This window comes from Lissotriton vulgaris, chromosome 5, assembly GCF_964263255.1.
Source record: "Lissotriton vulgaris chromosome 5, aLisVul1.2, whole genome shotgun sequence".
NCBI classification, from domain to species: Eukaryota; Metazoa; Chordata; class Amphibia; order Caudata; family Salamandridae; genus Lissotriton; species Lissotriton vulgaris.
This window is the reverse complement of record NC_141693.1, coordinates 1002214418-1002231264: the sequence shown is the minus strand read 5'-3', so window position 1 is coordinate 1002231264 and position 16847 is coordinate 1002214418. Positions and strand designations below refer to the sequence as shown.

Sequence of the window (16847 nt, the reverse complement as noted above, 5' to 3'; positions counted from 1 at the left end):
ACCCCCTTCAGAGGTATTCGTCTTCATGAATAGTCACCCATCCTCACTGATAAACAGTTGAATTCCACATCTCCCAGATCTAAGAAAATCCAGAACAAAAACATCTATCTTTGAGGCTTGATATTTCAATGAAGCAAACAAAAAACTTGAGCTCTAACTCCACAAAAAAAAGCCTTCCCAAGGTCAAAGAAAATCCTCTCCTTCCCTTCCCTGACAAAGCCAATGTTTGGGGAAGTGGGCATGGATCTAAAAAAATCATGGTGAAACTGAGAACCTATATTGTTAAACTATCCTTGTATTGACAATGCCTAAATAAATCAATGCAAAAGATTTGTGAAAAAAACGATAAAAAAATAAATGGCAATTCTCGTCTAAAATTGAAAATATTTACATGTCCAGGAGAAAGGGAAGAAACTATAAAAATCCCATAGATAGCATTGAATAAAACAATCCCCTCTGAACATGTGATTGTGTGCAGCGAGTAATCTGCCATTCTGACTATCTTATCTTCAGATGCTTTTTGCTCCTACACTTTAAGAGGAGGTTTATAAGACCATTGTTGTTTCAGGTTGTGATCACATACAAGGAAAATTATTTCAACTTTTTTATACGATTGCAAGCAAAGAGATACACCGAACACTGTGTATTATTTACAAACTATGTACTCAATGTCGTCTTATGATTAAAAGTTGTTATCATGGCTCCCTAACAGTGTTTGAAATATATATTTTTTTAATGGTGGGTAATTGCGAGGTTTCATGGATCGAATGGTGATATCAACTACTCTTAAATTAAAAATAAATGAGTCTTCATTTACAGCTATGTAAGCAGCTCATCACCTGGTAGTTTTGTCGAAAACATTATAAATGTCCTTCTTGGAGGAGGCTGATCTATACACAACTGCCAGTACAGAAGTAAACAACTTTTCCTAGAAGTGGAGAGTTTAACACTCAACGTTTGGACCACTTTGTTGCCTGTACAACCTTCTCTTGGTACGTGGACCACACAGAGTGACTTTTAACCCTTTTTGATCCTCGATCTAAGGTATCAGGACAACTAAAAGCTGATCAAAATGTTTTGTCCATTTGACATTTTCTGCATCGGAAAGCCCATCCGAAAAGTTCATCTTAACGGGTGTCACATGCAAATGTACATTGAGAATGTATTAACATTTAACATCTGTTCGTGAATTATCAAACACAAATAATAAATGGTTAAACATAAGGGTGAAACACAAACTGAGTGCCCAACACTTTCAGAATGCCCTTCAGAACTTAATGTAAGATGCCACAGCAGAGTAGAACATAGGAAAACTGATGATGGGAAATTGGTGATTGCATAGGAGGAACTCAGGATTCTCAGTGATAGATTAAGCTTTTAACATCCTAACAGCCGCCCTCCGGGCCATAAAGACAAACAAATTGAGTGATGGGATAGGTTGTGCTGGTGTTCAAAGTTACACAGCCTTAAGGGAATCCTCTGATGATCAAAGTGAAAGGGACAGGACATAATGCAGCACTCACTTGGGCTCATGTACATATTTATATAGTCTTAATGGATACAATGAATTTAAGAAAAACGAAAATCAAAAATAAAGGGTTAACAGTGACATAAATTTGTTTACAAGATGAGGGGCACATTTATATTAGCAATCAGCCAAGTAAGTATATGGCAGGTATACTGGGCAGCAAAAGGTCAGAAGTGGCTGAAAATAACAATAAACTATTATCACATAACACTAAAATAATAGTGAACCGCGCATAAGAATCTATCAGTAGGCGGGCTAGGAGCTACTTCCAAATTATTTAATGAACTCCATAACAACAATAAAGTTTGGGTCAGAGATGGAATTCATTTTTTATAATTAAATATAATTTTCTCAAAAAATGGGCAGACGGACATAGTCGCAGCCTCTCCACTTGCAGTACTAGCAGGCATCCCTAGACAGATGCTGTAGCCAGTAAAACATTAATATCCTATAACATTGCTGCTAGCTTCAGGGCTTTCAATGGGATAAAAAAAAGTGTGTGTGGAGTGGGGGGTCTCTAAAAGTGGCATGCAGAAACAGGCGTGACCATGAGTCCTTTACAATGAGATTGGCCTATGTAATTAGGGGGTTGCCTACATCAAGTGATTCTAGAATCCTGCATCTCACAAATTCTAAAAGTTAGCATGCTATCTGAAATGTAGGAAGATGGAAGGACACAACACCGCAGTCTAGAAACTGAGCACACTAAAGATAAGGCTGAAAAAATGATGCCAGTAATCCGAGGGGATAAAGTGCCTTGCCACTTTTGAGAAGGACCAGATTCACATTTTGCTCTTTTTTCAGGCTTAGCAACAGTCCTGTTGCAGAGTGTTACATGAGAAACCACAAAAATAAAAAAAAATTACCTTGATTTCCATTATTACATCTCTGCATGGGACCCAGCATAGCAGCATAGCCAGTGTGTCATGGACCCCAGGGCGAGAATCTGGCGCGCTTAAAGACCTGGCTTGCTTGCGCCTGAAAACACCGCACTCAGGCCAGGTGTTACATGCAGGCGCCAGGTCTTTGTGCTCCACTCGGTTTAATTTAAGTCAATAAAAAACACAAAGCCGCCTTGCACCATACTACTCCATGATGCAACTACTCCCGCAGCTCAAGGTATGTGCATACAGCTTTGGTGCGTTGAAATGGAGCTCAAAGTTGCTCTGTATTGACCTTTTCAGTTTCCGAACATATACCATGAGCTATTGCAACTTCAATTCAAAGTGAACCTATTTTTACAACGGACATATTGCACCTGATCTATATTAGACACATTGTTTTGAAATATCTTTATTATATCAATATTACAAACATTTTAAAACAGAGGTTTCTGCTCCTCATTCCCGCCCTAGACTTATTGCTACATCCACACAAAGGTTTTATGGGAACATGTGCTCCTGTCATTAAACATTCTGATTTATTTAGATGTTCCTCAAGTAAGCATTGCAACCTCGTCTTTATTTTTAATTCAACACCGATAACAAAATAACACCAACGGCGCCTGATCCAGAAACACAACCGACTGCATCAACATGTTGTCAAGGTTGTCTTTGAACTGACTGATTGTGCCTAGGGTTGAAAGCTGCAGCTAATTCTCACTTTTCAAGATTGAATTCGATCTTAAAATACATGTTGTAAAAAAAACAAGAATATTGTCAGAAGAGCTGCAATGTGCCATGAGAGGAGTCTATTCTGGTCCTTGTGTAGACGTTAGAAGCCAATATTTTGGTTTTGTTACTTTTCAGACCATTATAAAGTGCATTAATAATAGTTTCTTAATTAATCAGTCCCTTCTGTGTCCTGAAATGATAACTCTCTTTGCCTAAGGCCATAGGAAGATCAGGCCAGGGCTTGAGAACAGGCTGAGAGTAAGAGGTTAAACACTTGCAGAACAAGAGAAAGTAGTTTCAGAGCTCTACTGTTCCTTCACTACGACAGGGAGGGTTGGACCAGCATCTTCATACCTGAGAATGCGTTGTTGGTGTTGAGGAAGTAAATTTCTTCTCTGCCATCTCCATCAATGTCACAAGCGGCCACACCAATGGCGTTTCCCTGGCGGTCCCGCAGGGCGTAGTATGGCGAGCTCCGCTCATCCACAGCAATGTTGACCAGTCGCTTCTTTTGTTTGTCGTATTTCAGCACCAAGTTGGCCCCGTTATATCTGAAAAGGGAGAACTTTAATTCAGTCACTTTATAGGTCTCACACGCTGATCAATAAAATGAGAAATCTAATTGATTGCCTTATTAATAGGATTCCCTGAAGCCAACATAATTCCCACATGTAGCATCACCAATAGTTAATAACAGTGCAATGCATGAAATTTATGTGAACAATATAAAAAGAAGTCCCACATAAAAAGCAGACTGATGTAATTGCTTACCACATACTAAGCAGTGGCGGCTGGCTCAGGTAAGCACGATCGGTGAGGCAGGGCAGGGCAGAGCGTGGCAGGGGGGAAGCTGACAGATGACCGAATAGGTATTCTTTATTTTTTTAAGTGTACATATTCTGTCGTCTGTCGATTTACCTCTCCCATCCCGTCCCCGCCCCACCACGTTTACCTGTGCCTGCCGCTGCTGATTCTAAGTAATGATATATGGCTGGTTGTAGGGTCAACAATCCCTGCTGCGGTAGCCACGTACTTCCCTATTCCAGATTTCAATATTTCTGATTGAACCAACACATTTTGCTGCAAAGCAACTTCAAGCCACGATTCACCTGACAAGTACACTCTCCATGTCTTTGAATTAGTTTCTTACATTCGGAATGCAAGACTCAGCCAGAGAAGGGGGTCCAAGACACGATGCAGCCAACATTTGGTGGTAGCCGATACATACTTGTGGGGATTCAGGGCACTTTGCAAGCACTCCAGGTTGGGGAACTTGCCTTCTGTTCCTCTAAGAGGTTCCTGGAGCCTGGCATGCCTGGTACTGTTGCGTGTCCTCAGAGTGTGCGTTTCTGTGTGTGGAGCATGCTGTGAAGTACATAGAGGGTTATAATGCACCTCTCTAGGAGCCTCTTGTTTTGTAGTTGTCCCAAGAAAGCAGGTGGACATATTATACAAGATAGGCTTGATATACCTGTGCCTCTTGTACCTTCGGATTCCTAAGCTGCTCAATCCCTTCTACCTCCATGTAAAAGATGATATAGCTAGAGTTGTGTGTGTCTGGTCTAGAAAAACATATTCCCACTGGAACAAGGAACACTCCTTGTGCTAACCTTACTGGATATCACCACATTTGAGGCCGACCTGTGGCTTCCAAAGAAGCTTCACATTGAAGCAGACAAGGGCATGGTCACTTTTAAAACCTGAATAAAGGTGATGTTCTAATTTTCCACCCCCACCCATTATTTTCTCTGTCAGAGCAATTCTGAATCCCAACAAAACTACCTGTTTGGCTGGAAAGAAAACTGAATACAATTCACAGGCTTTGGTGCCATTATGGGATGTCAGATATAACCACTGAATAAGAGACACTAAGAATAAGTGCCAAGGTGGCTATCCCGGCACTCTGAATTACATCACCGGGGTTTAGGATGGGTGCTGCGTTTAGGTTTGTGTTGCTGCCATTATCCAGACAAGAGGGTCTTCTTGCCTCATTCTACTTACATACCCCTCACAGTGTCCACACCAAGGTGTGGGACATCATGTTCTTTAATGGCGGAGATAGAAGTTACTTGTAAAACAGCGCTAAGTACTGGCATTTAAAAGGATTCATCTATGCATGAACAGGCAGGACGGGAGTCTGAAATAGAAGTTATTGCAGATGAAAAGAAAGATGTATAGGCTTTCATCAATCTTTACACCAGTGTTCAAAGCTGCTAGTAAGTGGGCTATTCATGGTTGGCAGCCTGGCTGCCCAAGGTGCCTGTTGCATCCTAGGTCTCTGTGAGTAGAAGGACAAGGATTGGACTAGACTGAGCATAACAGATGAGGTTTATATCTTAGTTCCCCCATCCGGACTCTTTACAAATCAAGTGGGAGGGGAATAACCCCCAGAGTTGGTTTTGAGTGACCACAGACTGCTCATATCCCTGCCACACCTCTGCTCTGGGAGGGCACACATAATCTTCAGAAAGGAGGAAAGGTTCTCCCATCTTGAATTTTTGGAGTAAGGTGGACTGTGTGGTTGTTTGCAGTAGGACAAACAGGAACAGCTGCAAAAGTAGGGGCAGGTTTGCCCCTGGGAATCTTTACCCCATAGGTAAGGGAGGGGCAGGAGTCACCCTCACTCACTAGCTCGTACGATAAATGTGGCTCCCCAAAACACCCTCCTCAGAATATTTTCTGGACCTGTGGAGGAAGAGAAGAAGAACTGCACCTGCTTTTTAGGCCTGTGAGGAGACCAGAAGCGATTGGTCTGCACCCACGTGTACCCATAGCAAATAAGTGTACCCCAAGGGTCAGTTGGCTGACCTCCTGCGAGGCTACAGTGACACAACAGTTCTGCAAAAATCCTCTTCTCTGAAGTGCACCGTTGCCAAGTAGCAACTGGACATTTTGGACTATTAAGACCACTCGAGGACCTGGAACAACCATCCAAGCCAATCCGGCCATGGATTGACTTCGCTGGGCTGAAGAAATTGGTTTCTCCCAGCTGCTGAAGCTTGCCCCCTGGAAGATTCTGGAATAACAGGACTTAGGGACTTGATGATGAAAGTAGACATCTTGACTGGGCGAAGGCACGCAACGTACCCAGCTGATGAGTGAACATCTCTGGGTGGTTAAACCTGACATGTTAGTGTCATTATTCTTTGAGGTGGGTGATCGCCCACCCCAAATAGTAATCCATGTTTGCATTACAATTGTATTTAATATACTGCGCCAATTTGGTTTTGGAAAGGAGAATAATGGCATGCTATCCTACCCATTGTAGATTTTGTCATGGCAATGGAACTTTACATATCAGAGTAATGTGGTTCCTGTTATGCACTATTTCACTTTTTATACTAGGGTAGTGTTAACAATGACACTGCACCACCTATATCCCAACAGAAAACTCTAATGTCTAAGGCCTGACACTGTATAATAAGTAATGTGCACCAGCCCAACTACCAATAACAACAACTATGGTATCCTAAGCAAACTCTTAACAAAGTCAGCACAGGATTTTGCATCATCACTTACTCATTAGGGTACACTGTATTACATAAGCACTGTGCCATGGCAAAATATAAATTATGCTGGCACAAGTTAGTGTTATGCTCGTTGTGTGAAATTCCCAAACTTACACCACACTGTGCAATTATGCTGTCAATAGCAGCAAAATTCTAGCTCGGGGGTAATGCGAACTCCCACAAGGTGAGCGGGCATTGTTCTCACTTTTTTTAGCATGAAAGGGACCTTTAAGTCAAAGATTGATGAGGACACATTTCACTCTAAAATACAGCGCTAAATGACAGATTTTCATTTTTGGTAATTACGGATAATTTTTTATATTTTCCCAAAATTATATGTTATTACACAAATGCAAATTAAGTACATTTCGCACACCCCTAATATGTACTCCTTCTCCTGTGCCACAAATATTTGCCTGATGGGCATCCAATTTTTTTATAGCATTTACTTCATTTATGTTGAGGCACACACATGATTTTCTGTTTTGGAGAAATATTGCTTCGGAGTACTCCACCACTCCATAAAGCTTTGGAAAATTTCATGAGTTTCAATCTGGAATTGCCTGCAAGATCTATGACATTTTTAAATGCTCTTGAAAATACAAAAATATACTACTGATTGCCTATTCGTTTGAAATTTCTTTGGGTTGAACTGACCATAAATGTTCCTAAGGAAGATTAATCAGGTTTACCTGACCCACTCACATGAAGTGTGCTAAGTCGCTAGTATGAACATTTTTTTAACAGGACAGATTTAGTTTCACAGTGTGACCCAGCTGATAATATTGTGGGATGTTATTTACCTAGAGACTGAACTGTACTCTTCCGAAGGATCACTTAGGGGCTGATTACGAACCCATAGTTGCAGTCCCTGGAATGCCAGATTTCCAGTCCACCCACTGTATTAGGATTACGGTGGCGGGACCTCACCAGGCACGTCTCAACCCCTGGAGATCATGGATCCCATGACAGTAGCATGGCGGTGAGATGCACTAATATGCTGGCGGTGCTGCTGCAGAACCGCCTAGCATATTAGGAGTTTCCTCACTGCCATGGTTTTCATGACAGTGAGGCCGCCATGAAACTGTGGTGGTGAGGAAACAAAGTGGTCCCTTGAGGAACCTGTGGGGGGCACATGTTGGGCCCCCCTGTGTGCATTCACTCCCTTTCCTGCATGGCATAGTTTACACATTCCAATCCGTGCAGGAGCAGCCTTTGGAACTCCTCTTCTGGTGTCTTTTTAATGGCCACTGCCATGAGACCGCCAAAGCACTGTCCACCAGACACTAGGAAACTCGTAATCTGGCGGGCAGAGTCAGTAACGTTTTACTAATCAGGCTCTCTGTCCAGTTGGATCACCAAACATTGCACCAGTCCTGAATATCTGTTGGTCTGACCCCCAACTTCCTCTGCCATTGAATATAAATAGGCCTATGTGGCAGGTATTCATGTTTACCTTTGGCAGAGAGAAAATTATAATAAGAAAATGCTGTGTTTCTGATGCAAGAAGCAAAACAGCAGATCTAAAGAAGCTCAGTGCAAACTGCTGTTGCTGCGAGTCTTGCAATAATTGATCTTCATCGCCATAAAATCATCTCTGCCCCGTGTGAGGACCACAATATTCTAAATCTTGGTGCGCACGTCTTCTGGTCCAGGAGATGTGGTTTCACTGAGGTTCTGTACCCCTCGCCTTTTACTTTCCCAAGTTGTCATGATGCATTTATCGCAAAAGAAGACTGCACTCCTGTTACTATCCCTTGGGGACAGATGAGCCCGTTTTGTGGTGCCCATTCATGCTTGGCAGGATTACTGTGGCAGTCTTTATTACGACAAAGCTCCAACTCATCCAGACTAAGGAGGCAAAATTGATAGCCAATGGGCTACAATTTATTAATGCTAAACACATTGTGAATTCCTTACATTGACTTCCAATTGGTAATCCTATTACGTTTGAAGCATGTTGTATTGAGCATTTACACTGGGCATACTTTTTTCATGGCAATTCCTCATTCTTCATTGCAAAAAAGATTAAAGAGCCAGATTCTGACCAGAAGACTTTGGTGGGCGTCCTCTGTACACCTTTGATTTACTTGCTTACACAGAATGCTCTTTTGGGGATGGGGGTGTTTGAGACTGCGGAACTCAAGCCACACATATCTGTAATATACTTCCTCATAGCTTACAACAAACTACAATTCATTCTTTTCCCCTATGCCTTTCTTTTTTGCTGGAATCAAGGAACCTTCGGGTCAGAGTGCACTCTAGAAATCCTCAAAAAATGAACATTAACTAAATAAATAAATCAATAATCACGGAGGACCATCACTAAGGTCATGTCCAAGGCACTAGAATACAAATGCTTGCCATGACAATGCAAGGTATTATTCCCTGTGCTGATCTGCGAGGGGATCGGTGTGTGCCCGAGATCTCACAGTGATGCCCTGAATGTTAGCTCTACTGCTGCACACACAATGTTGGCATGGCATCGCACCCTCAAGAAAGAGCAGCTAGACTTTGTTGCTGCAGGACCAGTAGGCTTGAAATAGAGCACCACAGACATGGTTTCTGCCCATGGTGTTTTGCCTGCATATATAACTGTTCGCAGCAGGTGGTTAACCTAACTCACTGAAGGATAATGAGATGATATTTTACCAAACTGTTAAACATTTTTAAGTAAATAAAAAGATTAGCAACATTTTTAACATTTGTTTTTTGACATTTAGTGGTCTCACAGTATGATCTGGTCCTGGTGGGTCCACAGACAAGATGCATACTTTTTGTAAAGATCACACAGTTGCCACTGAGTTTTGGGCTTCGGAAAACTGGCAAAGAGCCCTCCACATTTCTTAAAAATGTGAATCAATATTACTTTCTAACAAACATTTGGCTTGAGTTAACTACCATTCAACCTCATGTATGCTGTAAAATTGGGAAGAAATATCATTCATAATGTTTACCCACTGCATCCTCAGAAAGTAAATCAAATAGAAACCTCTCATTGCGGTGCAGCACTATAAATGTATGCACTAATGGCAAAACATGACATTTACATCTTCATCATTATAATCCACATTCACGGTAATGGGAGTAATGCCTGTGCCCTATTTAACAGCAAATCTGTTTTCGATGTGCCACCTGACACTCAGTTTGGTCAGAATTCTAGAATTAGTTATCATTCATAATACTGAAGAGGACCACATGTTGGTCATTGTCGCTTGTGATTGACTAGAGGGAAGAGGCTATATATCCGAGTCAACCAGTATAACGAATATAAGTCAACAATTTGACATATTCATTGTTGAAACAAGTAAGTGTGAGCCCATAGTCTACTTCTGAGAAGCCCTATGATGGTACTAATCCTTAGTCGGGGGCTCAGAGTCCCTAATATATGCTGGGGGAAAGAGGCAGGCTGAAAGGCAGTGGAGATGCAAGTGATTTGCCTACTGTTCCAGTGGAATCGGCATCGGAAATTTGAGCTATGACTTGGAGCTACTTATTCTGAGCTGACAATGTAGATTAATAACTCCCACCCCTGTCCATCAATGGCTTTCATAAATCCAAATTGATGGACCTGACTCCGTCCACTCATCTGTTTCCTAGTTGCTTTTAATTATATACTTAGAGCAGCTTATTCCCCAAAAATTGCATCTTTTTCACCCATCACAATATGGTGGACAGATAGCTCCTACTGTGTCTCATTCTTCTCACTTTTATTGTTATTTCCCACTTTGTTTATGTGGGCCCACTAGGATGGGCGGGATCATAGGTTGGCTCTTTCACGAATGTGAGTTACGCTGCAAATAATGGGTGTGAGTTAGTATTGGGACCAAAGGTTTAAACTGTCACTGTACCCTTTAGCTTTCAGTAACAGAATGGGCAGTATATTTAAATTCTTCCAGTTAGCACTTGTGGCTTACCAACCTCCACAAGACACCATCCAACACAGATTCTGCCTTTCCGGCAACTATACTCTGCTAACCTTGCTCACCAGTTAGGACTGACCACCCAACTTACACTGTTGTTTATAGTTGTGTTAATAGTTTTGGTAGTACCAGTATTCCCTACAATGTTTGGTGCCATTGGCCACTTATTGGTTACAAAAACATCACAACATGTGTTTTTCCGCTTGTGGGGACTAATTCTCCATAACATGCACATCGGCTTGACTTATTTGTTGGCCATATCCAAATGTTGTGTATATTTTATTAATCTGGAAAGGAGCTAGCATGATCTCCTCCTCAGTTTAGATATAATATATTAGCTTGTGAATCATATCTATGATGAGATGGTATTTCTGTATACAAAAATTCTCTCTTTGCTTTCAGTTGTGTTTATATTATTCTATGACCCCATGCTTATTATAGTGTACTATATATCCATACTAATATAATAAAGAGAGAGCCCACACATTTGAGGCTGGTAATCTTAAAAAACCACAGCCCCAATCACAACACCCAATACAGCGTTGGAAAGGGCAGTTGCAGCAGAAGGACATAGGCTATGCAGACGCCCACCATATACATTTAAAAGATAAAAGAACAGTGCCAGCAAAGTAGTCCCTTGTGGCCGTGTCTGAGTTGTGCTTTGGGCGTGTGCTGGGGGCTTGACAAATGCTGGGGGCGTGTGGTACGTTCCGCCCTTTATGCCATGTCTCATATCGTGTGCTAATCCAACCCTGCTCCCTTTAAATACCCCTGCACCCCATAATCATAACCCACCCTTACTCCTTAAAATACCCCAACACCCTTAAACACTAACCCATCTTAACCATATAAATATACCCTGTACCCCAAAACCCCAAACTATCCCTAAACCCTAAAAATACCCCTGTACCCCAAAACCGAAACCTAGCCCTGAACCCTATAAATACCCCATGTACCTCAAAACCCAAACCTACCCCTGAACCCTAAAAATACCCCTGTACCCCAAAACCCAAACCTAGCCCTGATCCCTAAAAATACCATTGTACCCCAAAACCCAAACCTACCCCTGAACCCTAAAATGCCCCTGTACCCCAAAACCCAAACCTAGCCCTGAACCCTTAAAATACCCCTGTACCCCAAAACCCAAACCTACCCCTGAACCCTAAAAATACCCCTGTACCCCAAAACCCAAACCTAGCCCTGAACCCTAAAAATAACTCTGTACCCCAAAACCCAAACCTACCCCTGAACCCTAAAATACCCCGTACCCCAAAATCCAAACCTAGCCCTGAACCCTAAAAATACCCCTGTACCCCAAAACCCAAACCTAGCCCTGAACCCTTAAAATACCCCTGTACCCCAAAACCCAATCCTACCCCTGAACCCTAAAAATACCCCTATACCCCAAAACCCAAACCTCACCCTGAACCCTAAAAATACCCCTGTACCCCAAAACCCATACCTATCCCTAAACCCTAAAACTACCCCTGTACCCCATAACCCAAAACTATATCTGAACCCTTAAAATACCCAAACACCCCAAAACATATACCTCAGTACCCCAAAACATATACCCCTATACCCATACTTACCTATCCAAACATTAAAAAAAAGATGTTATCATTCATGCATTTACAACGAATTTCGTTGTAAATGTATGCGTGGTAAAAATATATATGAAAGGTAATGCCATGCGTGATAATGGCATTGCGGAGTCATGTTACTTTCGTAATGAAAGTATGCGGAGTGATGGTATGCGGAAAGAAAGTTGCGGAATAATGGGTGTTTACCCTCCCCCGGTAAGTACATTAGTGACACGGCGGCCCACATCTCCAGCAACATACTCATATTTTTTCACCACCCATTTGAAAAATGCACAGGTCTCTCTCATTGATGGCCAGCACCGACATACACTTTTAGACACACCTCCCGCCACAAGTTCTAGAATTGCGAACTTTAGAGCTGGGGAGTTACGTTCGAATCTCGGCATCAGCTCAACATCCTATGATTCCAGGCAAATCGCTTTGTCTCCCCGTGCCTACCACAAATGAATGTGTTCTTCTGTAATGTAAATTGTGCTCATGCCATGTTGTCGAGTTCGCGCTATATAATAATGCAAGGAAAAATAAAGTAGGGAAACTCAAGTTCACACACTACTGAACACACACTTTTAAGTGCATCAGCAGTGCACTGTGAATCGGAGCGTTTCACAGGCCTGTCACAGATAAGAAATGCTATCTAAATGAAATCCTACTAAAACAATATACTACTGGCCGGCAGCAATTCATACCCGGACAACGTCGGGACGGGCTGCTGGTATTGTATATATTTTTTATAACAGTGGTTATAATATCAGTCTGTGTGTTGTATGTTTAATTTCAGATGAATTCACTGAAACTTTCTCCCTGAAGAAGAGCTAAGCTTGAAACGCATAGAGATATCCTATAAATGGATTAGAATACCATTGATGTGACCAGAAATAAATGAAGAAACTGTTGGATCAAAATTCTGTGAAGTGTGAATACATTTTGTGGGGCTAAACTGAGATGACTTTAGTTAAATAGATTAGACGACCTTCATAGGGGAACATATGGGAGACAGAATTCATGTTTTGACCTATCGGTGTGTTAGTTGCCACCTGTTTCTAAGACAAGAAATGTGATTTTAGACTGTGAGGTTTCCTAGCAGTCTCGGCTCTAAGACATAGCTCCTGAGGTATCACAGGAAACATGTATTGATCTAGTGGATGCAAATACACTTTAAAAATTAAATTTTAATATATGTAAACTGACCTGTATAGAGATACGGTGAAAGTAAATACATTATCTCTTCCCTTATAACAGTAATGAGACATGAAATATATTCTGTCTAAGCTCAGCTGAAGTGTGAATCAAGTCAGTAGCCTAGGGGAAGTAGGCAGTGGTCCTGGGGACAGGGAGCTTTTAGTTATTTTTAAAGCGCACTGGTTGCTTTAAGGAACATCGGCTGCTAAACATAAAACACATTTCTCGTTTGGGAACACAAAAGAAGAGAAAGTCTGCCATCTCTTGCAGGCCACCACCTTTGTGTTTTTAGCCAATCACAGAGGGTCACGGATTGTGACCTGGCTAGTTTATACTCTTCTGACAGGTCATTCTCAATTCCATGTGACTGAAGATTTTGTGATGCAACCTAGTAGTACACAGGTCTCATTCCAAAATTAAAGTCTGGTCGCAAAAAGTAACTACACCATTTGCCACTACTTTTAGCACCTAGGCTGGTTCTATGCTCTTTTTCATTTTCAATTTTAGTAAGTTTTTGAGTAACAAAACATGAACAGATTAAACAATATAAATATTACAAACAGAGATATTTAGCATTTATTCAGTCATTAGTTCTCAGATAGCATTAAGATCAAGTAACTTCAGTAATCATTTTTTTTCCTCGACTGTGATAGCTTTTTGAACACACAACTTAATGAAGAACTTTGCATCGAACTTGAAAACTTGATGGAAAATAACTTATTTCTCCAGTTAATGGCTCACCACATGGCACTTATAGATTGTTGAGTCTTTTTGGGGAAATATCAGAAACGTGTTTAAGATTGCCTTTTTCCTTGCCACAATTACAACAGATCTCTGTTGTATACACAGGTTTAGCTTTTTCATTGCCAGCGGTGTCCAATTAAGTCTGTAGCAGATTATGTTAGTTGCCTTGGCAAGCCTGTCTACCTGAGTTTGGGTAATATGTTAGTTATTTGTCCAGTTCTAAAGATGTATTTACAAAACACAGCTCTGCAGCCCAGTAAGTAGCTTCTGCAGTCTAAAAATATGCCCTGGACGAGTTGACCGATTTCATTATAGAAAATAGAAGTAGATCACAAAGCCGGCTTTTTGAACATCCCAATTAGAATTAGGCCATGAATGTGTGTTTGTGCATCAATCATTTGTGTTTTCATGGAGTGTTTAAAGCATTGCTTTAGTTTCAGATAATTAATACCCTCAGAGCTCGGTTTACTGCCAATTTCAAGGAAGGTCAAGAGTTGATTTATTATCTAAAAGTCACAAATCTGGTTTATTGCCTTCTGCATTAGGCCAATTTATGATTTAATTTTCAGGTTATTCAAAATTGATGAAGATTCTAGTTTCCTCAGTACCACACAACTCCTACAATTTATGTTGCAAAATACTTGCTTTGTCAACATCAAACTGAAACCTTACAGCATTCATATTAAGTAATTATATAGAAACAAGTGTTCTAAAAGAAAGAACATAACCAAAGTTAATAACAAAACAAAAAACCCTCTTCTCATGGAAACTCTGACCCAACTATAACTACATAAAGGTGATGTTCATTGTGCAATTACATATGAGTCTGATTTTATTGCACAAAACACAGTGGCATAAACATCAAAAATTTCCCAAGGTTCTGTGGAATATGGTAAATTATTAATGGACCCCAGTAAAATATGGGTTTCATCAAGGGAACAACCACTGCACTGTTAGGGACACTAGGATTGCACAGCAATGGAGAACGAAGTTATGCAGCAGCATTAAAAACATTATACAGCAAGAAAAATAATTTATATAGGACATTCTCTGACAGTAATACTTTGATGCTTTGAAGGAGCAGATATTATTTGTAAAAATCCCAGAATTATACATCAAATTAAGTGGCAAGTACAGTACATTAAAACAAATGTAATTGTGCAGGAAACATCACAGACTCGGCATTACCATTGTCCACTGTTTTATCAAAAATTATTTAATGAAAGTTAAATGGAACCTACACATTCGAATGTCAATCAGTTCCCATTCTTTTGCTGCACCTTGAATAGAACAACTACAACAATCTCTGACTGCCCAATTACAACTTTGGCAGTCACACCGCCATTGCACCACTGCAACCACCAGGAAATCGCTGTTCCCTGGTGGTGGTGCAGCAGTCATTGGCTTAGCATTATGCTGCTGGTGCCGCTGCGGCACTGACATTCATATTATGAGTTTCAGGACCACCAGAGGTTTCGTGGAGGTTTTTATTCCATGAAAAGGATGGCAGTCCTGAAACAAAGGGGGCCCTACAGGGCCACCTGTTGCACATGTGCTTGGGGATGCATGCAGGGGGCACATTATGTGTCCCCTGTGTGCATGCACCCTAGTTCCTGCACGGATTAGACTTTAGAGTCCATGCCATGCAGGAACTGCTTATGTCGTTCCCATTGTGGTGCAAATTGTTAGAGACACCGCTGTGGGATCACCCAAAAAAAACACAAGACACGAGGATAATCGTAGTTTGGCGGGCAGTGCTCACACATGTTTGGGGTGTCGGAGCAGGGAGCAGTGGTGGCGGTCCGCTCCTGCACTGCAAAACTCGTAATCAAGGCCTAATATGTTTTTTTTCTAAATATGCACATTCTTATCTCCATTATTAGGTATTTATCTCTTATTTGTAATGCATACAATCCAACACTATAGTTTAATATTCCACGTACTAATTTGAATGAACAGGCCTGCATTTGAAAAACACATTTTTGAAAAGGACTATCTCAAAATAAGCAAGTGTTCTATAAAATACATGACGATTACCCTGCATTGTCATCTGAGAGAGATTTTTGGGGTTTGATTATATTTACATCCCACTCAATCTCCAGTCCCATGGTGTATGATGGCACCAAAACCCCATTATGGAGATGGCGGCCCATAATACAAGGATACCCATTAAATAGTTTCTATAGATTACACATTTGGTGATATATTTCACAAAATGCGGTGAAACCAAAATTCATGTTTTGCAAGTACTGAAAAAATATGGGAAAAATATCTGGGATTCCTGTGAACTTTTATTTTTAAGCCAAAAGTAGGACAAACATTATATAAATGACATTAGAAGAATAGATAAAACAAAAATCTCTTTTGCGACCAAAAAGTAGCCAAAATAAAAAAAACAACAACAATAGGATCAATTAAGAGAAGAAGGAGAACCAATCATAACCACATTTTTAGAAAAATAAGAGGAGAAGGATAGGGAGAAACTTATGTCATAGAGCTATGAGAGAAAAGGTTTGGAAAACATCATAGGTAGGCAAAGCCTTATCACTCCCATAGCTGATCAGTCGAGATCCGATTAAATTTAAGCCAAGAGCACGGCCCTCTAGCTTTAGCCAAAGCAAGCTCCATCTCGTAGACCTGTCTAAGTAAAACCCATAATTCATTAACACTAGGACAGGGATTCATGTGAACTAAAGGAAACATTTGAAGGAGTTCTTAGGAATTCAGCATATATTACAAGTAAATAG

The 16847-nt window shown here is 40.9% G+C and overlaps 1 protein-coding gene across 2 annotated transcripts in view; it reads right to left on the bottom strand.

The window, feature by feature from the left end:
• The window catches only part of CRTAC1 (cartilage acidic protein 1), a 1573434-nt gene that overhangs the window by 1123034 nt on the left and 433553 nt on the right, over positions 1–16847 (bottom strand). For both annotated transcript variants that reach the window (XM_086922610.1, XM_086922611.1), the window contains exon 3: positions 3496–3692. In XM_086922610.1, the coding sequence (XP_086778736.1) occupies positions 3496–3692 (197 nt within the window). The remainder of the gene's footprint in view (positions 1–3495; positions 3693–16847) is intronic.